Source organism: Taudactylus pleione, unplaced genomic scaffold (genome assembly GCF_031769625.1).
Source record: "Taudactylus pleione unplaced genomic scaffold, aTauple2 ptg001283l, whole genome shotgun sequence".
In the NCBI taxonomy this organism is placed as follows: domain Eukaryota; kingdom Metazoa; phylum Chordata; class Amphibia; order Anura; family Myobatrachidae; genus Taudactylus; species Taudactylus pleione.
In genome coordinates, this window is record NW_028285683.1 from 145116 (window position 1) to 167627 (window position 22512).

The window sequence follows — 22512 nt, forward strand, 5'->3', positions numbered from 1 at the left end:
GTCCACCAGCAGTTGAAAAACGTCCGGGTGCAGGGACCATTCCCCCGGATGAACATCCTGGCGACTTAGAAAGTCCGCCTCCCAATTTAGCACTCCCGGGATGAAGACCGCTGATATGGCCGGAAGACTGCGCTCCGCCCAAACCAGGATAAGAGAGACCTCTACGAGAGCCGCCCGACTGCGGGTTCCTCCTTGCCTGTTTATGTAGGCCACGGTGGTAGCGTTGTCCGACTGGACCTGTACCGGGTGACCCTGGAGAAACCGATGTGCCTGCTGGAGAGCATTGAAGACCGCACGGATTTCCAAGATATTTATGGGAAGCTCCGCTTCTGTCGGCGTCCACCTGCCCTGGAACAAGTGTGGACCCAAAACCGCTCCCCAGCCCCGAAGACTGGCGTCCGTTGTCAACAGGACCCAATTTGGAACCCAGAACAGATGTCCCTTGTTTAGGTGGGTCGTCTGTAACCACCAAGCAAGGGTGAGCACAATCGTCTGGGACTTCAGAGACTGAGGCAGCCCGTTACACTTGGACAGGATCAGGTGCTGCAGAGGTCTGGAGTGAAACTGGGCGTATTCCACCATGTCGAACACCGACACCATGGAGCCCAGTAACCTCATCGCCGAGTGTAGGGACACCCGGCGGCTGTGCAGACAACTGCGCACCCTTGACTGTAAAGCAGAGATCTTGTCCTCCGTCACGAAGATCCTTTGCTGTCCCGAGTCCAATAAGGCTCCAAGATGCAGAATCCTCCGAGACGGGATTAGAGTGGACTTCTGCCAGTTGATTAGCCAGACGTGCCGTTGCAGCAGTGCAATGGTAAGGTCCAAGTGGCGTAACAGGAGCTCTGGAGATCCTGCCACCAATAACAGGACGTCCAAGTACGGCAACATGCGGACTCCCTGCAGCCGCAGAGAAGCAGCCATGACCGCCATCACCTTGGTGAAAACCCGTGGTGCTGTCGCCAGGCCAAAAGGTAACGCCCGAAACTGGAAGTGGTCGCTGCGGATTGCAAACCTGAGGAACTGTTGATGGCGCAAAAGAATAGGGACATGCAGGTAAGCGTCCTGTATGTCCAATGACACCATGTAGTCCCCAGGTTCCAGCGCCAGAATGATGGACCGTAGGGTCTCCATCCGAAACTTCGGTACCCGCAAAGACCTGTTGAGTGCTTTGAGGTTGAGAATCGGACGATACGACCCATTGGATTTCTGTACCAAAAAAAGATTTGAATAGAAACCCTGGCCCCTCTGGGAGAATGGAACAGGCACTATAACTCCAGCCTGGAGCATAGTGTGCAATACCTTCCGCAGCTCCGTAGCCTTGTTCCGGTCTGATGGTAGACCCGTGGTGAAGAATCGAGCCGGGGTCTGTGCCGGAAGGAGAGGGCGTACCCGTGGGAGACCACCTCCAGAACCCAAGTGTCTGTCGTAGTGGTCGACCAACACTGGGCGAACTGCAGCAGGCGGCCTCCCACCCTGGGATCCCCCAAAGGGAGGCTCGGACCGTCAGGCCGCAGGCTTGTCATCTGGCTTGGGGGCCGGACGTCTGGTACTCCATGCCTGCTTCCGGGGCTTGACCGATTTCTTAGGGCCAGTCTGTCGAGGAAACGACTGTGGTTTGGGCCTGCCCTGGGCCCTAGATGACCGAAAGGACGATGGTCCAGAACCAGAAGGAGCAGCGGCCGATGGGAGACAAGCCGATTTGGCTGCCACCAGCGTGGCCACAATCTTATCCAGATCCGGACCGAAGAGAACTTCTCCGGTAAACAGCAACGCCTCCAGACCCTTTTTGGAATCTGCGTCCACCTTCCAGGATCGCAGCCACAAGGTGCGACGAGCAGCTACCGCTGCTGAAGAAATCCTAGACACCAGAGTACTAATGTCTAGGGCCGCCTCGTTGATGTAGGTGGCCGAATCACGGAGATTGCCAATCAACTCCGCCTGTTCGGCCGGACAGTCGGAATCAAAAGAAGCCTCTAATGAATCCGCCCAGCGCTCCATCGCCCTGGCAACCCAGCAAATGGCCATAGCCGGCCGTGCTGCCCCCCCCGCAAGGGAATAAGCGGACTTCAGGCAGATCTCCACCTTGCGGTCCGTAGCATCCTTAAGGGAGGACATGGATGGCATCAGCAATGTGGCACTACGGACAAGACGGGTCACGTGAGAATCCACCTGTGGAGGGGATTCCCACTTTGCAAAATAATTATCCGCGAACGGATAAGCCACCGCCAGGCGTCTCTGCGGCTGGTATCTTTTGCCAGGCTGTTTCCACGCCTCATCTAAATGGTCCACCAACTGACCCGAAAGAGGAAAGACTGTGGCATCGCCCTTCACATCTTTGAAAAAGGCATACTTAGATTTAGCCGCTGGGGGAACTTCGTCCTCAATCACCAAGGCTGTGCGGACCGCCCGAATAAGTCCAGGAATATATACTTTGGACTTAGCATCAGCGTCCTTAGCATGGAGAGGTTCCTGATCGTAAGGATCCAGAATCTCCCCATCATCAGACGTCCGCTCGTCATCCTCTTAAGGAGCCGACAGAGATGCCACCGGCCGTTTATGCGGCCGCATCACAGACTCCCCTTGCAACACATCCGACAAGTGCTGTACAGAACTTGTCAGGGAGTTAACCCACGCTGGCTCCTGAGAAACCGGGAGCGGGGAAATAGGGAGACTGTGGGGTACCACCAATTGTCGTGGGAAACCCTGCATGGGTGACGACACCACTGACTGCTGGGACAAACCCATCGGTGTAAACGCAGGCTGCGGAGCTAACTGGCCCACTAAGGCTGTAAGCGTTTGAGTGAAACAAGCCCAGGGCGGCTCCTGTACCGGTGCAGTAACCGTAAGAGGCCGCGCCATAGACAAACACTGCCGGCAGAGGCCCTCCGCGCTACCCTCCCCCTCCGCTAACGGTACTTTACACGTAGTACACTGTAGCCGGAGGGGAAAATCACTTTCAGACATGATGGCACCACGTATGTGACCCCTCTCACCAATTATATATTTAAGAGGCGAGAGACCACCCTGCAGCACCGCACCGAAAGGGCTTAGCAGAAAAAACAGGGACAGTATAAAGCTGACAGTTTAGAAAAAAAGTTACAGGCAGCAGGCTAGCACAGTCACATACAATGCAGAGAAATAACAATTCCTGCACTAACAGCGCTGATCACTCAACTACACAGACACAGGGCCTGGTAGGACACAGCGCTGCATACACAGACCTGACCACAGCGGAGGAGAGGTATGCGGGGGGACCCAGACCACGATGCTTCCAATGCAGGCTTCCAGCAGCGTTCACCATGCTTCAGAAAAGATGGCCGCCGAGGAGCAGAGAGAAGGCTGGCCTGGGGGAGGAGCGCTGACACAGGGCCAGTCAGCACAGTGCAGAGAGGGCTGTGTGCAGCGGGGGAGGCGCCGGCTGTGAGACAGGGAAGGCGCGCTCCCCTGGCATGCATTTAACCCCTGGGACGCCGCAGCGTTACCGCTCTGCTGCGTTCCGCTGTCCCAGGGGGTAGTGGAAGCGCAGGTTGGTCGCCTGGCTCCACGCTGCAGCCAGTCCCCAGGGAGCCCCCTGCCTGGGGACTTAGGACCATGTGATCAGCGGGGACCCCCCGCGGGACCCCGCTGCTTACCTCTGTCCCCCTTGAATCCGGCCATGGTCCGGAACATCTGGGGTCACCGCTAGCTGTGACCCCAGATGTCCACCAGCATCCCCTGATCAGTACCGGCGTTCTGGTACCGGCGGGGTGTAAGGAAGACAGCATGGACGTCAGGACTGACTGTCCATGCTGTTCATCCAGATGTGCAGCCACAGCTGCATGAAGAAAAAGCTTCAGGGGCTCTTCTAAGCCCCCCTCTAGCAGGTGCCTCTGACTCCGGCCGGGCACCACACGAAACTGAGATGCCTTGGCTCAGGGGCGGGGTATAGGAGGGGGACCTAGTGCATCCTGGGAGGCTGAAAGCTTTAACTCTATGGTGCCCGATGACTGACGTCATCACCTATACCCCAAGGTATCCTGTGGATACCCTATGGACCCTGAAGTAGAAATATACTCTCCATACACCAAATTTTAACAAAATCTGAGCTGGTGAGGTAAAATCAGTATGTTGATTTGACACGGAATGACCCTACAGCAGAATATCCAAGTTACTACAGTACTCACTACAGGAGAATCCCCAGCATCCAGCACAGAGCTCACCACCACACATTCCAGATACATGTAACTACAGTACTCACTACAGGAGAATCTCCAGCATAGAACTCACCACCACACATTCCAGATACATGTTACTACAGTACTCACTACAGGAGAATCTCCAGCATAGAACTCACCACCACACATTCCAGATACATGTTACTACAGTACTCACTACAGGAGAATCTCCAGCATCCAGCACAGATCTCACCACCATACATTCCAGATACATGTAACTACAGTACTCACTACAGGAGAATCTCCAGCATCCAGCACAGAGCTCACCACCACACATTCCAGATACATGTAACTACAGTACTCACTACAGGAGAATCTCCGGCATCCAGCACAGAGCTCACCACCACACATTCCAGATACATGTATCTACAGTACTCACTACAGGAGAATCTCCAGCATCCAGCACAGATCTCACCATCACACATTTCAGATACATGTAACTACAGTACTCACTACAGGAGAATCTCCAGCATCCAGCACAGAACTCACCACCACACATTCCGAATACATGTAACTACAGTACTCACTACAGGAGAATCTCCAGCATCCAGCACAGAACTCACCACCACACATTCCAGATACATGTAACTACAGTACTCACTACAGGAGAATCTCCAGCATCCAGCACAGCGCTCACCACCACACATTCCAGATACATGTAACTACAGTACTCACTACAGGAGAATCTCCAGCATCCAGCACAGAGCTCACCACCACACATTCCAGATACATGTAACTACAGTACTCACTACAGGAGAATCTCCAGCATAGAACTCACCACACATTCCAGATACATGTAACTACAGTACTCACTACAGGAGAATCTCCAGCATCCAGCATAGAACTCACCACCACACATTCCAGATACATGTAACTACAGTACTCACTACAGGAGAATCTCCAGCATCCAGCACAGAACTCACCACTACACATTCCAGATACATGTAACTACAGTACTCACTACAGGAGAATCTCCAGCATCCAGCACAGATCTCACCATCACACATTCCAGATACATGTAACTACAGTACTCACTACAGGAGAATCTCCAGCATCCAGCAATGAGCTCACCACCACACATTCCAGATACATGTAACTACAGTACTCACTACAGGAGAATCTCCAGCATCCAGCACAGAGCTCACCACCACACATTCCAGATACATGTAACTACAGTACTCACTACAGGAGAATCTCCAGCATCCAGCACAGCGCTCACCACCACACATTCCAGATACATGTAACTACAGTACTCACTACAGGAGAATCTCCAGCATCCAGCACAGAGCTCCCCACCACACATTCCAGATACATGTAACTACAGTACTCACTACAGGAGAATCTCCAGCATAGAACTCACCACACATTCCAGATACATGTAACTACAGTACTCACTACAGGAGAATCTCCAGCATCCAGCACAGAGCTCACCACCACACATTCCAGATACATGTAACTACAGTACTCACTACAGGAGAATCTCCAGCATCCAGCAATGAGCTCACCACCACACATTCCAGATACATGTAACTACAGTACTCACTACAGGAGAATCTCCAGCATTCAGCACAGAGCTCACCACCACACATTCCAGATACATGTAACTACAGTACTCACTACAGGAGAATCTCCAGCATAGAACTCACCACACATTCCAGATACATGTAACTACAGTACTCACTACAGGAGAATCTCCAGCACAGAACTCACCACCACACATTCCAGATACATGTAACTACAGGAGAATCTCCAGCATAGAACTCACCACCACACATTCCAGATACGAGTTACTATAGTACCCAATGCAGGAGAAGCTCCAGCATCCAGCACAGAACTTACAGTGAAAAACACACACTTAACACGGCTTCCTATTGTACTTCATACAGAAAAGGCGGTGCTGATAAGGACAGAATAAACCATTACATACGCAGAACACATACATACTGTAGATATGGAAAACACACACAGATAATGCATACAGGCGCACACACAAAACAACTTACTTAAGCACTCTTTGCAGAGGAAGATCCAGAAGCTGCTCAAGGGTCTGGCCATGAAATTCTGGACGTGATTCTTGCAACTTCTTGAAACGGGCAAAAGATTTATTCTTCTTTGTCTGTGTCTTTAAGGAAAATAGTATGTGAAGATCCAGAGCTAAGATGTTGTAATAGGAGAACTTTAATTTCAAGCAACTGTTTTATTGCTAATTTCAAAATGGAATTAAAGAAACCAAACAAACTACACTATGGGGGGAATTCAATTGTTAGCACTGGCGGCTGTTAGTGATGGCTGGCTGCCTGGCAGAGCAATTCAATTGTTGCTCCGTTTAGGCGCGATAACCCCCTGAGGTGGAGAGCTGAAATGTGCGATAAGTTCGTGGTGTTGTTGCCCTAACCAGGATTTTACATGGGCTAACCAGTTTTACGCAGCTAAACCCGGCCAAATAGGGCGCAATAAGCGCAATAATTAATGCCCGCCCAAAAACAATTGAATTGCTACACTGGGCATCCATTACTGCGGCTACAAAAAGAATTGAATCACCCCCTATAAGTTATTGCGGGCCAGGTTAATGATATTGTTTAACATGGTGTAAATTTCTCTTGGATCCCTTTTAGGCAAGTGTCAACCAAATTATTACAATCGTGCATTTTAGAATCCAAAGACAAAGTTGAGGCCTTTTTTGGACCCCCCAGGGGGATTGTCTGAATTTGAAGAAATGTTTATTAAACTGTGGGGTATCTGAACGAAAAACTCTTTTACATACAGAGATATGTTTGTGCTTCTTATTAGATTAAGGAGGAGACATTTTTATAGGAGATAATTACTGTAAATAATTGTCAAATACACATTTCATTACAGATACAGTAACAAGGCATCTCGAGGATTTTATTTTGCTTTAGGATTCAAGCTTATAATTCATCATTTGTCTGCAGGTTAATAAAAAACAATCTGACAATTATGATAATTTTTTTATTTATTCATTTTTTTTTAAATCTGCAGACAAAAAGTTTAATGAAATAGTAGTTTTAAAATGTTCTTTAAGAGCCTACTAGTAAAATACTATACCTGGAACACTCTGCGTGCAGCAAGTGACTAATCTGTTGACTAGGGGGTTAAATACTTCTGCAGGTACTGGTATTTATATAGTGGTACTTTTATTTTGACATAAATACACACCTATGTACACACATATATACAAAGACTATATACTGCCATAAACCTCTCCATTAAAATTAATCACATAAAAGTCTTCTATTATAATCTTATGGTGTTTATGGTCACTTGCTCGATTCAGCAGGTGAACAATTACAAATTCAATAAAAAGGGGACAAGGCGGCGCCCCTGTCAGTCAGTTAGGGCACTTACACCAGCCTTCGGGAAGGCAACGAGCAGAAAAGTCTGCAGGCGTTACAGCAGCTAGCACACAGCTAAATCGGCCTATTAGCATGAAACCGTAGACAACTGTATATGGACTTTTTTTATGGTAATATTTCATAAAAAACATCAAGCACTTCAAGTATATTCAGATCTCTCAATGAAGACTTGAAAACAAACAATCCCACGCAGGGCTAACAAAGCTTAATTCTCTTTCTGAATTTATTAGAAAAGTGACATTTTTATAATGAGCAGCTCACTGTGGAATAACAGAGAAAGCTGATCTGATACACATCTCTATAGTCAGTCAGAGACAGGAACGTCCCACTGCCCGTGAAAACAGACTTTACAGGGTACTTTTCCAAGGGCACCAAATCAGCACCAGAGTCACCATACGTCACCGTGGGAGGCTAACCTACGCGTTTCATCAAAATAATGGCAATATTTATACTGGACATCAACTCACAAAACAATTAACCAAACAAGTTTAGAACCAATGAGATTACATTGAACCACAAATTGCTGACCAATCATAGCCTACTCCTTGTTTAAATAATACAGAAATAATATTTACACAGCGATATACAAAAAACTGAATTATCAAATACAGTAAAAAAAAAAAAATTTAAATAATAAAATCAGCATATCTAATAACTAATTAGATATGTCCCCATTATCAAGTATGTGCTTATTAAAATAGTTCCATAATTGTGAAACACAAACTACGATTAAGAAAATAAGATTTTAGTACTTACCGGTAAATCCCTTTCTCCGATTCCATAGTGGACATTGGAGCATATACAGTTCTATCTAATCCTACTATGACATGTGTCAATTATCCTAATCTGTAGGATCTTTAAGAGGAGATGCTGACAAAATTTATAATTATAACGATGGTTCCACATACCGAGTAGAATATACTGTCGCCGTGTTTGGGACAGGGAGAACAGCTATAGTGTAAACCTGAGAGATAGTCATACGTAACCATCGAGCCAGAGTTTCTTTGTTGGCTGGCCAACCTTGTTTGTGAAAACCATATAACACAAGAAGAGAGTCTGATTTATTAACTGAGTTTGTACGCTCCACATAGATACGGAGAGCAGGAACCATATCCCTTTATGACCGAGAATCCAGAAGCGCCCCCAGATATACCATCTGCTGTATTGGAGACAGAGAAGTTTTCCTCCAATCGATTATCCAGCCGTGCTTCTGTAGGCAGGCAACGTCAGTTGGAGATGGTGTTGTAGAATCGCTGGAGACACTGTCATTATCAGAAGACCCGCCCAGGAATGGCCATATTCTGATTCCCTGAAGCATGAGATAGGCCGTCATCACTGCCTTTATTTTGTTAAAGACCCGCAGGGCCGTCGATAACACAAAGTGCAGTGCCAAAAATTGGTCATGTTGTTTCAGAACAGCAAACCGTAGAAATTATTAGTGAGATAGCTTAATTGGTACATGAAAGTACACACCCTGAATGTTCAGAGAAGCCCCCAAAAATTCCCAGGTTCAAATTGATCGAAGAGTTTCCATACGGAACTTGGGTACACGGATAACCCTGTTGAGGGTTTTCAAATTTAGAATAGGGCGATGAGACCTATTCTGTTTCTGAACAAAAAATACATTGGAATACTACCTTTCCTGTTGAACCACAGGACCGGGATCGTCACCCCCTGCCTGCAGCAGGGAGTAAATGGCCTCCTGTAGGGCCAAGTTTCTGAAAGACTCCGATGGAGGAGTTAGTGCAAAAAACTTCTGGGGAGGATGTCTCGAAAAGTGAGAGCATACCACTGAAAAACCACTTCTCGGACCCAGGTGTCTGTTGTTACACGTCAGTAGTCCGCAATTGAAGAAGTCGGCCTCCCATCCTGAGCTCCCCCAGGAGGAGGCCCTCCCCATCAGGCAAAGGGTTTGTGGTACGGCTTAGAAGCTGGACGTCTGGCCGACCAGGAGCTCTTAGCTTGCTTGGTGGTCCTGCGTAGACTTCCTAGACTTTAATGTAGCTGTTGATGGCAGACCTGCAGAATTTGAAGCTGCCAGAGTAGCCAGTATTCTATCTAATTCTACTTTAAGACGTGTAAATTTTCCTAATCTGTATGATCTTTAAGAGGAGATGCTGATGGAATAAGCAACGTAGCGTTCATGACTAAATGTGTCACCTGAGAATCCACGGTAGGAGGGACTTCCCACTTAGTACATTCAGTAGCTGGAAAAGGATACAAAGATGCGAATATTTCCGTTTATCCGGGTTACTACATGCCTCTTCCATAAATTCAGTGAGCTGACTCACCCCCCCTTAGATTTAGGAAACTCAGGTTTTACCTCGTTCTGGAATTTAAATACCGGACCTTCTTTCTAGGAGCCGGCTCATCATCCTGTATACTTAGGTTTGATTTCACCACACCGACCAATGAAAAGACATCCACTGTAGAAGATGGTCCTCCTGTCCCAAGCTAGACCCTGGAGAAGAACCCGACACATCATCGGATTCCTCCGATGATGTGAATCTACATGCTGAGCAGATATAAAAAACTAACGTCCGCTTAAGCGCTTAGAACCTACCAGTTTGTTTATAACAGCCGACTGAGCCATACTCTGACCTGAGTAGGTATAAACATCCATCCAGAAAGGATGTATAGGAGGGACAAACATAGCATGCTGCGAGTATCCCATTAAAAGGAGGCAGTGTAGGAGTAGACAAATGATCCACTAGATGCGTCATCACCTGGGACAAGGAGGCACCCAAGATGGCTTCTGTACCAGGGCTGGTAGACTGGACAGGTGATGTGGTTCTTTATAACAGACAGCATACAAACCATCCTGTATAAAGTCCTGAGTGGACAAGCCCACCAATCAGGATTTACCTGAAACCAGCACAGAGGCCTCAACCTCCTGTTTCCCTTTACCTTTTGCATATTCCATAATAAAAGGAAACAATGCAATGCAATAGCCTTCATAAATACTAGTAAATATGAAGTACACAAAAAAAACCTTATCCACCTGTACCAGAGGAATAAGGAGAAAAAACAGTGATAGTTATGAAATAAAAGGCAGTATCAATACAGCTGCTAGCAAACAGTCACATAAAATGTATATGTAATTTAGAGGATAGGTATACAGGGAGACTGACCCAAAAATTCCTGAGACCAAATCGCTTCAGCAGCGCACAGATAGTGGACTGTGAGCGTCTCATTTACACGAGGAGGGTAGGAGGAGCGATCCAGACGCGTGAAAACCATTGATGGATCTGCATCGGGGGAGGAGCTGTCGGGATGGAGAGCCTACCTCCCCTAAGCTGCATCAACCGATCAGGTACGCTGGCCTCATGGCAGCAGAAGCGTCTGCTGCTGGTCCCCGGCGTCAGACAATAAAGCACTGGTGGTCTAGTGACGACGAGGAACCACCGGGCCCTCACTGCAGCGGGCGGAAGGACTGCGGTGCGCGATTCCCCTTAAGCGAGGAATCGCCTTACCCGACATCTTGGTGCGTCTGGTGTTGCAGACCAGCAGAGGTAGACGGAGTCGCAGTACATGTGTCTTAATACAGACGCTCAGCACTGCTACCGCAAAAACATAAAATAAAAGCTTGGGACTGCCTGAGCATCCTGGGAGCTGAAAGCTTAACTGTTTGGTGCCTAGTCCACTCCAGCCACATTATCCCCATGGTATCCCTGTGGACCCCTATGGACAATGAAGAAGAAATGCAACTGCTGATGCTGCAGACATATTATACATACACATGCTAACGGTGCTGCTATTGTCACAGCTAATTCTGGTACACCACATCCACCTGACTCGACTCCCCACTATATGCGCTCCAGCTGGGGCACCCACGCTAGATCACCCACCCCCTTGCTAAGCAAGGGACAAGTTCCTGTCGCCTATGCGTGGGTGGGAACGGGGACCCAGACGCTAGCCGTGTGAGCTGTGGTGGGTCCCCCTCTAAATGTGGCCATATGGACTGGGACCATGACACTAGCCATCGAGGGCTGTGCAGGTTTTCAGAGGCAGTTGACCAGGGACCCGGACACGAGCTGCGTGAGCTGTGGCGAGACCTCACTCTGATAGCGGCCAGTAGTGTGGCCCGGGACCCGGACACTAGCCGCAGTGGCAGGTCTCAGAGTCCGGAGGCTTCCCACGTTCCAGGCAGACTGTGGTCAAAGTCTGCCTGTAAAATAGAATAAATGAAAAGAAAAATAAAGTAAAAAGGGCCGGAGACAGCCCTCTGTGCACCCGCTCCTCTCGGGCACAAATCTTAACTGGGGTCCGGTGGGTTACAGAGGGGTATGAGCCATTTACCCTTCTAAAGGAATTTAAAGTGCCAGGCTCCACTCTCTCACCAGTCTATACCCCGCTGTATATGCTCCAGTGTCCCCTAGTGGATGAAGGAGAAATAAATAACCCAAGAACAATGGGAAATTAATTGCATACTATGCATTATCAGAGTGTCAAGTCCCACCCACGTGCCAAAACTCCTGTTCATGTGACATCACAGCTTACACAACCATGGAAACCCGTGTGAATTCTGGTTCCATGGACATGCTCCTACAACACTTCATCTCAATACGTTGAAAAAACAGGGGAAGCAGGTAAAACGTGTTACAGCCAGGATAATTTAGCTACGCAAATTCTTTGGTTACCAAATACCTATCACATTATATATAACAAAGTGATATAGTGTGTCTGCCAATAAAACGCCAATCCCAATATGATGCTCTATTTGTAAAACCAAATAATTCTTAGTGAAAAGTAAAAACAAACAATACAGTGTAGCTGTGGAAAAATATATAAAAATGAATGAAGAATTCACAACCAATAAAGTGAGATGAAAATTATACTCCGAACCATGGTGCTAATGAAATGAATATTTACCATGGTAGACAATAGAATCTTACTATATATGTGTAATATATGGAAGTGTTACAGATGTTACACATTTACCTAGCATCTTCTCGCCATCGGGCACGAGACACTTGGCCTGACTTAAGGGGCCTATCCACTTGGCGACCTGAAAGTGAGGTGTAAGTATGAGATGTGGTGTGATATCACTAGTGAGGTGTAAGTATGAGATGTGGTGTAATATCACTAGTGAGGTGTAAGTATGAGATGTGGTGTGATAATATGAGATATGGTAAGACCTTACCTTTGTTATCTCTATTTCTAAGTCCATAGGGTTCCACAGGATACCTTGGGGTATAGGTGATGACGTCAGGCATCGGGCACCATAGAGTTAAAGCTTTCAGCCTCCCAGGATGCACTAGGGTCCCCCTCCTATACCCCGCCCCCGAGCCAAGGCATCTCAGTTACGTACCAAGCACTAGGCCGGAGGAGGAAAAGGAAGAGAGAAAAAAAGATCTGGACACACACAAGAATCACATTCTCACCAGAGGGAGACGGAAAAACCGGTGACCAGAGCAAAGCCCATCTGCAGTACAGGTGCGACAGGGCGGGAGTCCTGTGGAACCCTATGGACTACGTAGAAATAAAGATAACAAAGGTAAGGTCTTACCATATCTCATATTATCTATCTATATCATATTATTCTACTTCAGGGTCCATAGGGTATCCACAGGATACCTTGGGGATGTCCCAAAGAGGAATCCTTTAAGGGCGGGGACGCTCCTGTGCTGAAAGGAAGCATCCTGAGAGGCAAAGGTGTCAAACGCGTAATACCTCACAAAGGTATGGACAGAGGACCACGTGGCAGCCTTGCAAATCTGGACTACAGAGGCACCACGTCGAGCTGCCCACGAAGGACCCACAGACCTAGTGGAATGACCCCTCACAGAGGAAGGAACCGGAAGGCCTTCATGAAGATAAGCTTCTGAAATGGCCATACGAATCCAGGCCGCCAAAGTTTGTTTTGAAGCAGGCCAACCCTTTTTACGGAAGCCATAGAGTACAAACAAAGCGTCCGACTTCCTAAACGAAGAAGTGCGGTCAACATAGATCCTTAAGGCCCGCACAACGTCCAAAGTGGCCTCACCCACTGAAAGATCGGGTGAGTTAAAAGCCGGCACAACGATTTCTTCGTTGACGTGAAAGCTGGAAACAACTTTAGAAAGGAAACCAGGACGAGTGCGCAGCACCGCCCTGTTCCTATGAAAAATCAGAAAAGGGGGTCTACAGGAGAGAGCCCCTAAGTCAGAAACACGTCTGGCCGAAACAATAGCCAGAAGGAAAATTGTCTTAGCGGTCAACCATTTGAGGTCCACTGAGCCCAGTGGTTCAAACGGCGGTCCCTGGAGAGCCCTCAGGACCACAGCTAAATCCCAAGGCGCCACCGGTGGAACAAAAGGTGGCTGAATTCTGAGAACACCTTGCATAAAGGTGCGCACATCAGGGATTGCAGCAATCCTACGATGGAACCAGACGGACAGGGCAGACACCTGCACCTTCAGAGATGCAAGGCGAAGCCCATGGTCCAGTCCGGCCTGCAGGAAGGCTAACACCCCAGACAGACGGAACTCCCGAGGGGCATAACCTCTCGGTCGACACCACTGGAAGAACGTATGCCACACTCGATGGTATATCCTTGCAGAGGATGGTTTCCGAGCCCTTAGCATTGTGAGCCCTTAGCATTGTTTGCACTACAGAGCTGGTAAAAACCCCCTGGACCTTAACATGGCCGTCTCAACAGCCACGCCGTCAAAGACAGCCGAGTCAGGTCCGGGTGAAGACAAGGACCCTGTGACAGGAAGTCCGGTCGTAACGGCAACTGCAGAGGAATGTCCACGGACAGTCCCTGGAGGTCTGAGAACCAGTGCCTCCGGGGCCACGCGGGAGCTATCAACAGGAGCGTCCCTCCTTCCTGTTTGAATTTCCGGATTACCCGTGGAAGAAGGGAAACCGGAGGAAACAGATAAGCAAACCGGAACGTCCACTGGACGGACAGAGCATCCACCAGAGACGCCTTTTCGTCTCTTGTGCGAGACCCGTACACCGGCAACTTGTTGTTGTGCCGTGACGCCATGAGGTCGATCTCTGGAAGACCCCACCTGTCCACCAGAAGTTGAAAGACGTCCTGGTGCAGAGACCATTCCCCCGGATGAACGTCCTGGCGACTGAGAAAGTCCGCTTCCCAGTTTAGGACTCCCGGGATGAAGACAGCTGATCTGGCCGGGAGATTGCGCTCCGCCCAAACCAGGATCCGGAACACCTCTACGAGAGCCGCCCGACTTCGGGTTCCTCATTGCCGATTTATGTAGGCCACGGTGGTAGCGTTGTCCGACTGGACCTGCACTGGGTGACCTTGGAGAACCCGATATGCCTGCTGGAGAGCATTAAAAACCGCTCGGAGTTCCAAGATGTTTATTGGGAGCTCTGTTTCCGCCCGAGTCCACCTGCCCTGGAACAAGTGTGGACCCGTGACTGCTCCCCAGCCCCGAAGACTGGCGTCCGTTGTCAACAGTACCCAATTCGCCACCCAGAACGGACGACCCTTGTTGAGATGGGTCGTCTGCAACCACCAGGTTAGAGACAGGCGAACCTCCGGAGTGAGCACCATTGTCTGTGACTTTAGAGTCTGAGGCAGGCCATTCCATTTGGACAGGATCAACTGCTGCAGAGGTCTGGAGTGAAACTAGGCATATTCCATCATGTCGAATACTGAGACCATGGAGCCCAGTAACCTCATCGCCGAGTGTAGAGACACACAGCGATTCTGCAGACAACTGCGCACCCTCGACTGCAAGACAGAGGTCTTTTCCCCCGTCACAAAGATCCTTTGCTGTCCGGAGTCCAATAAGGCTCCGAGGTGCAGAATCCTCTGGGACGGGATCAGGGTGGACTTTTGCCAGTTTATCAACCAGCCGTGCCGTTGCAGTACCGCAATGGTCAGGTCCAAATGATGTAGAAGGAGCTCTGGAGATCCTGCCACCAACAGAAGGTCGTCCAAGTACGGTAACATGCGGACTCCCTGCAGCCGCAGAGAAGCCGCCATAACCGCCATCACCTTGGTGAATACACGTGGTACTGTCGCCAGGCCAAAAGGTAACGCCCGGAACTGAAAGTGGTCGTTGCGCATTGCAAACCTGAGAAACTGTTGATGGCGTAAAAGAATAGGGGCATGCAGGTAAGCGTCCTGTATGTCCAACGACACCATGTAATCCCCAGGTTCCAGCGCCAGAATGATGGACCGCAGGGTCTCCATCCGAAACCTCGGCACACGCAAAGACTTATTGAGTGCTTGGAGGTTGAGAATCGGACGATACGACCCATTGAGTTTCTGCACCAAAAACAGATTGGAATTGGAATAGAAACCCTGGCCCCTCTGGGAGAATGGAACAGGCACTATAACTCCAGCCTGGAGCATAGCGTGCAAGACTTTCCGCAGTTCCATGGCTTTGTTCCGGTCTGATGGAAGACCCGTGGTAAAGAATCGGGACGGGGGCCTGTGCCAAAAGGAGAGGGCATACCCGTGAGAAACCACCTCGTGAACCCAAGTGTCTTGTCGTGGTAACCGACCAACACTGGGCGAACTGCAGCAGGCGGCCTCCTACTTTGGGATCCCCTAAAGGGAGGCCCGGACCGTCAGACCGCAGGCTTGTCATCCGGCTTAGGGTCCGGACGTCTGGTACTCCAGGCCTGTTTCCGGGGCTTGGCCAATTTTTTGGGGCCAGCCTGTCTGGGAAAGGACTGAGTCTTAGGCCTACCCTGGGCCCTGTAAGGCCGAAAGGACGACCTACCAGAACTGGAAGGGATGGCAACAGACGGAAGACATGCCGACTTGGCTGCCGCCAGTGTAGCTACTATTTTGTCCAGATCCGGACCAAATAGGACTTCTCCATTAAACGGCAAAGCTTCCAAGCCCTTCTTGGAATCAGCGTCCGCCTTCCAAGATCACAACCATAAGGTGCGTCGAGCAGCTACCACAGCCGAAGAAATCCGAGACGCCAGGGTACTGATATCCAAGGCCGCTTCAGTGATATAAGTGGCCGAATCTCGGATATTGACTATCAACTCGGTCTGTTCAGCCGAACAGTCGGAATCGAGAGACGCCTCCAAAGTATCAGCCCAGCGCTCCATAGCTCTGGCTACCCAACAAATGGTCATAGCCGGCCTAGCTGCCCCCCCCCCCCCGCAAGGGAATAAACGGACTTTAGGCAAATCTCTGCCTTACGGTCCGTAGCATCCTTCAAGGAGGACATGGGCAATGTAGCACTACGGACCAGGCGTGTCACATGAGAATCCACCTATGGAGGGGACTCCCACTTAGAAAAATAATTATTCGCAAACGGATAAGCCACCGCCAAGCGCCTCTGAGGCTGATACAGTTTGCCAGGCTGTTTCCACGCCTCCTCTAAATGGTCCACTAACTGACCCGAAAGGGGAAACACTGTGGCGTCACCATTAATATCCTTAAAAAAGGCATATTTAGACTTGGACACCGGAGGATCTTCATCCTCAATCACTACAACTGTGCGGACTGCCCGAATAAGTCCAGGAATATATACCTTGGACCTAGCGTCTGCCTCTTTAGTATGGAGAGGTTCCTGGTCAGAAAGATCCAGAATCTCCCCATCATCAGACGTCACGTCGTCATCCTCATAAGGAGCAGACAGACGCCACCGGCCGCATCACAGTCTCCCCTTGTAACACGTCCCACAAGTGCTGTACAGAACTCGTCAGGGAGTTATCCCACGCAGGCTCCCGAGAGACCTGGGGAGGGGAAATAGGGAGACTGTGGGGTACCATCAATTGTCTCGGGAAACCCTGCATGGGTGACGACACCACTGACTGCTGGGACAATCCCATCTGTGAGAGCGCAGGCTGCGGAGCTAACTGGCCCACCAGGGTTGTAAGTGCTTTGGCGAAACAAGCCCAGGGTGGCTCCTGTACCGGGGCCGTGACAGTAATTAGACGTGCCAATAAATAACACTGCCGACATAGCCCCTCCGCTATTGGTACCTTACATGTACTACACCGAAGCTGGAGAGGAAAGTCACTCTCAGACATGATGTTAAGTATGTGACCCCTCTCACTGATACTTTTAGTATAGCGTGAGACCACCCTGCAATCACCGCACCGCAAGGGCTTTAGCAGAAAAAGATCAGGGACAGTGAAAAGGCTGACAGTAGAAAATGAAAGTACAGGCAGCAGCGCTAGCAGAAGTCACATACAATGCAAAGAAAATGAATTCCTGCACTATCAGCGCTGTTACTCAACTACGCAGACAAGGAGCCTGGTAGGACACAGTGCTGCATACACTGACCTGAACCTTAACGGAGGAGAGGTATGCCGGGGGACCCAGACAGCGATGCCACCTTTCCAGGCTTCCAGCAGCGTTCACCATGCGTTAGAGAAGATGGCCGCCGAGGAGGCCGGCCTGGGGGAGGAGCGCTGCCACAGGGCCAGTCGGCGTGTGCAGAGAGGGCTGTGTGCAGCGGGGGAGGCGCCGGCTGTGAGACAGGGAAGGCGCGCTCCCCTGGCATGCATTTAACCCCTGGAACGCCGCAACGCTACCGCTCAGCCGCGATCCAGCTGTCCCAGGAGGGTAGTGGAAGCGCAGGTTAGTACCTGGCTCCACGCTGCAGCCAGTCCCCAGGGAGCCCCCTGCCTGGGGACTGTGGACCATGTTCAGCAGGGTCCCACCGCGGGGCCCCGCTGCTTACCTTGCTGTCCCCCTTAGATCCGGCCATGGTCCCAAAACATCTGGGGTCACCGCTAGCTGTGACCCCAGATGCTTACCAGCATCCCCGCATCGGTACCGGCGTTCTGGTACCGGCGGGGGTGTAGGGAAGACAGCATGGACGTCAGAACTAAATGTCCATGCTGTTCATCCAGATGTGCAGCCACAGCTGCATTGTAGAAAGCTTCAGGGGCTCTTCTAAGCCCCCCTCTAACAGGTGCATCCGACTCCGGCCGGGCACCAAACTAAACTGGGATGCCTAGGCTCGGGGGCGGGGTATAGGAGGGGGACCCTAGTGCATCCTAGGAGGCTGAAAGCTTTAACTCTATGGTGCCTGATGCCTGACGTCATCACCTATACACCAAGGTATCCTGTGGATACCCTATGGACCCTGAAGTAGAAATCACTAGTGATTTGTAAGTATGAGACGTGGTGTAATAATGAGATGTGGTGTAAGTATGAGACGTGGTGTAGTATCACTAGTGAGGTGTAAGTATGAGGTGTGGTGTGATATCACTAGTGGGTTGTAAGTATGAGACATGGTGTAATAATGAGATGTGGTGTAAGTGTGAGATGTGGTGTGATATCACTAGTGAGGTGTAAGTGTGAGATGTGGTGTGATATCACTAGTGAGGTATAAGTGTGAGATGTGGTGTGAGATCACTAGTGAGGTGTAAGTGTGAGATGTGGTGTGAGATCACTAGTGAGGTGTAAGTGTGAGATGTGGTGTGATATCACTAGTGAGGTGTAAGTGTGAGATGTGGTGTGATATCACTAGTGAGGTGTAAGTGTGAGACGTGGTGTGATATCACTAGTGAGGTGTAAGTATGAGACGTGGTGTGATATCACTAGTGAGGTGTAAGTATAAGACGTGGTGTGATATCACTAGTGAGGTGTAAGTATGAGACGTAGTGTGATATCACTAGTGAGGTGTAAGTATGAGACGTAGTGTGATATCACTAGTGAGGTGTAAGTGTGAGACGTAGTGTGATATCACTAGTGAGGTGTAAGTGTGAGATGTGGTGTGATATCACTAGTGAGGTGTAAGTGTGAGATGTGGTGTGATATCACTAGTGAGGTGTAAGTGTGAGATGTGGTGTGATATCACTAGTGAGGTGTAATATCACTAGTGAGGTGTAAGTATGAGACGTGGTATGATATCACTAATGAGGTGTAAGTATGACACGTGGTGTAAAAATGAGATGTGGTGTAAGTATGAGATGTGGTATGATATCACTAGTGAGGTGTAAGTGAGAGATGTGGTGTAATATCACTAGTGAGGTGTAAGTATGAGATGTGGTGTAAGTATGAGACGTGGTGTAATATCACTAGTGTAGTGTAAGTATGAGATGTGGTATGATATCACTAGTGAGGTGTAAGTATGAGATGTGGTGTAATATCACTAGTGAGGTGTAAGTATGAGACGTGGTGTAATATCACTAGTGTAGTGTAAGTATGAGATGTGGTATGATATCACTAGTGAGGTGTAAGTATGAGATGTGGTGTAATATCACTAGTGAGGTGTAAGTATGAGATGTGGTGTAAGTATGAGATGTGGTGTGATATCAATAGTGAAGTGGTTAGAGTGAGATGTGGTGTGATATCACTAGTGAGGTGTAAGTATGAGATGTGGTGTGATATCACTAGTGAGGTGTAAGAGTGAGATGTGGTGTGATATCACTAGTGAGGTGTAAGAGTGAGATGTGGTGTGATATCACTAGTGAGGTGTAAGTGTGAGATGTGGTGTGATATCACTAGTGAGGTGTAAGTGTGAGATGTGGTGTGATATCACTAGTGAGGTATAAGTGTGAGATGTGGTGTGATATCACTAGTGAGGTGTAAGTGTGAGATGTGGTGTGATATCACTAGTGAGGTGTAAGTATGAGATGTGGTGTAAGTATGAGATGTGGTGTGATATCACTAGTGAGGTGTAAGAGTGAGATGTGGTGTAAGTATGAGATGTGGTGTGATATCACTAGTGAGGTGTAAGAGTGAGATGTGGTGTGATATCACTAATGAGGTGTACGTATGAGATGTGGTGTGATATCACTAGTGAGGTGTAAGAGTGAGATGTGGTGTGATATCACTAATGAGGTGTAAGAGTGAGATGTGGTGTGATATCACTAGTGAGGTGGAAGTATGAGATGTGGTGTGATATCACTAGTGAGGTGTAAGTATGAGATGTGGTGTGATATCACTAGTGAGGTGTAAGAGAGATGTGGTGTGATATCACTAGTGAGGTGTAAGAGTGAGATGTGGTGTAAGTATGAGATGTGGTGTGATATCACTAGTGAGGTGTAAGAGTGAGATGTGGTGTGATATCACTAATGAGGTGTACGTATGAGATGTGGTGTGATATCACTAGTGAGGTGTAAGAGTGAGATGTGGTGTGATATCACTAATGAGGTGTACGTATGAGATGTGGTGTGATATCACTAGTGAGGTGTAAGTATGAGATGTGGTGTGATATCACTAGTGAGGTGTAAGTATGAGATGTGGTGTGATATCACTAGTGAGGTGTAAGAGAGATGTGGTGTAATATCACTAGTGAGGTGTAAGTATGAGATGTGGTGTAAGTATGAGATGTGGTGTGATATCACTAGTGAGGTGTAAGTATGAGATGTGGTGTGATATCACTAGTGAGGTGTAAGAGTGAGATGTGGTGTGATATCACTAGTGAGGTGTAAGAGTGAGATGTGGTGTGATATCACTAGTGAGGTGTAAGAGTGAGATGTGGTGTGATATCACTAGTGAGGTGTAAGTGAGATGTGGTGTGATATCACTAGTGAGGTGTAAGAGAGATGTGGTGTAATATCACTAGTGAGGTGTAAGTATGAGATGTGGTGTAAGTATGAGATGTGGTGTAAGTATGAGATGTGGTGTAAGTATGAGATGTGGTGTGATATCACTAGTGAGGTGTAAGAGAGATGTGGTGTAATATCACTAGTGAGGTGTAAGTATGAGATGTGGTGTAAGTATGAGATGTGGTGTGATATCACTAGTGAGGTGTAAGAGTGAGATGTGGTGTGATATCACTAGTGAGGTGTAAGAGTGAGATGTGGTGTGATATCACTAGTGAGGTGTAAGAGTGAGATGTGGTGTGATATCACTAGTGAGGTGTAAGTGTGAGATGTGGTGTGAGATCACTAGTGAGGTGTAAGTGTGAGATGTGGTGTGATATCACTAGTGAGGTGTAAGTGTGAGATGTGGTGTGAGATCACTAGTGAGGTGTAAGTGTGAGATGTGGTGTGAGATCACTAGTGAGGTGTAAGTGTGAGACGTGGTGTGATATCACTAGTGAGGTGTAAGTGTGAGACGTGGTGTGATATCACTAGTGAGGTGTAAGTGTGAGACGTGGTGTGATATCACTAGTGAGGTGTAAGTGTGAGACGTGGTGTGATATCACTAGTGAGGTGTAAGTATGAGACGTAGTGTGATATCACTAGTGAGGTGTAAGTATGAGACGTAGTGTGATATCACTAGTGAGGTGTAAGTATGAGACGTAGTGTGATATCACTAGTGAGGTGTAAGTATGAGACGTAGTGTGATATCACTAGTGAGGTGAAAGTGTGAGATGTGGTGTGATATCACTAGTGAGGTGTAAGTATGAGATGTGGTGTGATATCACTAGTGAGGTGTAAGTATGAGATGTGGTGTGATATCACTAGTGAGGTGTAAGAGAGATGTGGTGTAATATCACTAGTGAGGTGTAAGTATGAGATGTGGTGTAAGTATGAGATGTGGTGTGATATCACTAGTGAGGTGTAAGTATGAGATGTGGTGTGATATCACTAGTGAGGTGTAAGAGTGAGATGTGGTGTGATATCACTAGTGAGGTGTAAGAGTGAGATGTGGTGTGATATCACTAGTGAGGTGTAAGAGTGAGATGTGGTGTGATATCACTAGTGAGGTGTAAGTGAGATGTGGTGTGATATCACTAGTGAGGTGTAAGAGAGATGTGGTGCAATATCACTAGTGAGGTGTAAGTATGAGATGTGGTGTAAGTATGAGATGTGGTGTAAGTATGAGATGTGGTGTGATATCACTAGTGAGGTGTAAGAGAGATGTGGTGTAATATCACTAGTGAGGTGTAAGTATGAGATGTGGTGTAAGTATGAGATGTGGTGTGATATCACTAGTGAGGTGTAAGAGTGAGATGTGGTGTGATATCACTAGTGAGGTGTAAGTGTGAGATGTGGTGTGATATCACTAGTGAGGTGTAAGTGTGAGATGTGGTGTGATATCACTAGTGAGGTGTAAGTGTGAGATGTGGTGTGATATCACTAGTGAG

The 22512-nt window shown here is 48.4% G+C and overlaps 1 protein-coding gene across 1 annotated transcript in view; it reads right to left on the reverse strand.

Moving 5' to 3' along the window:
• The window catches only part of ARHGEF39 (Rho guanine nucleotide exchange factor 39), a gene marked incomplete at its 3' end in the record, with an annotated part of 236846 nt that overhangs the window by 136023 nt on the left and 78311 nt on the right, over positions 1–22512 (reverse strand). The window contains exon 5 of the mRNA XM_088462882.1: positions 6221–6339. Within this exon, the coding sequence (XP_088319008.1) occupies positions 6221–6339 (119 nt within the window). The remainder of the gene's footprint in view (positions 1–6220; positions 6340–22512) is intronic.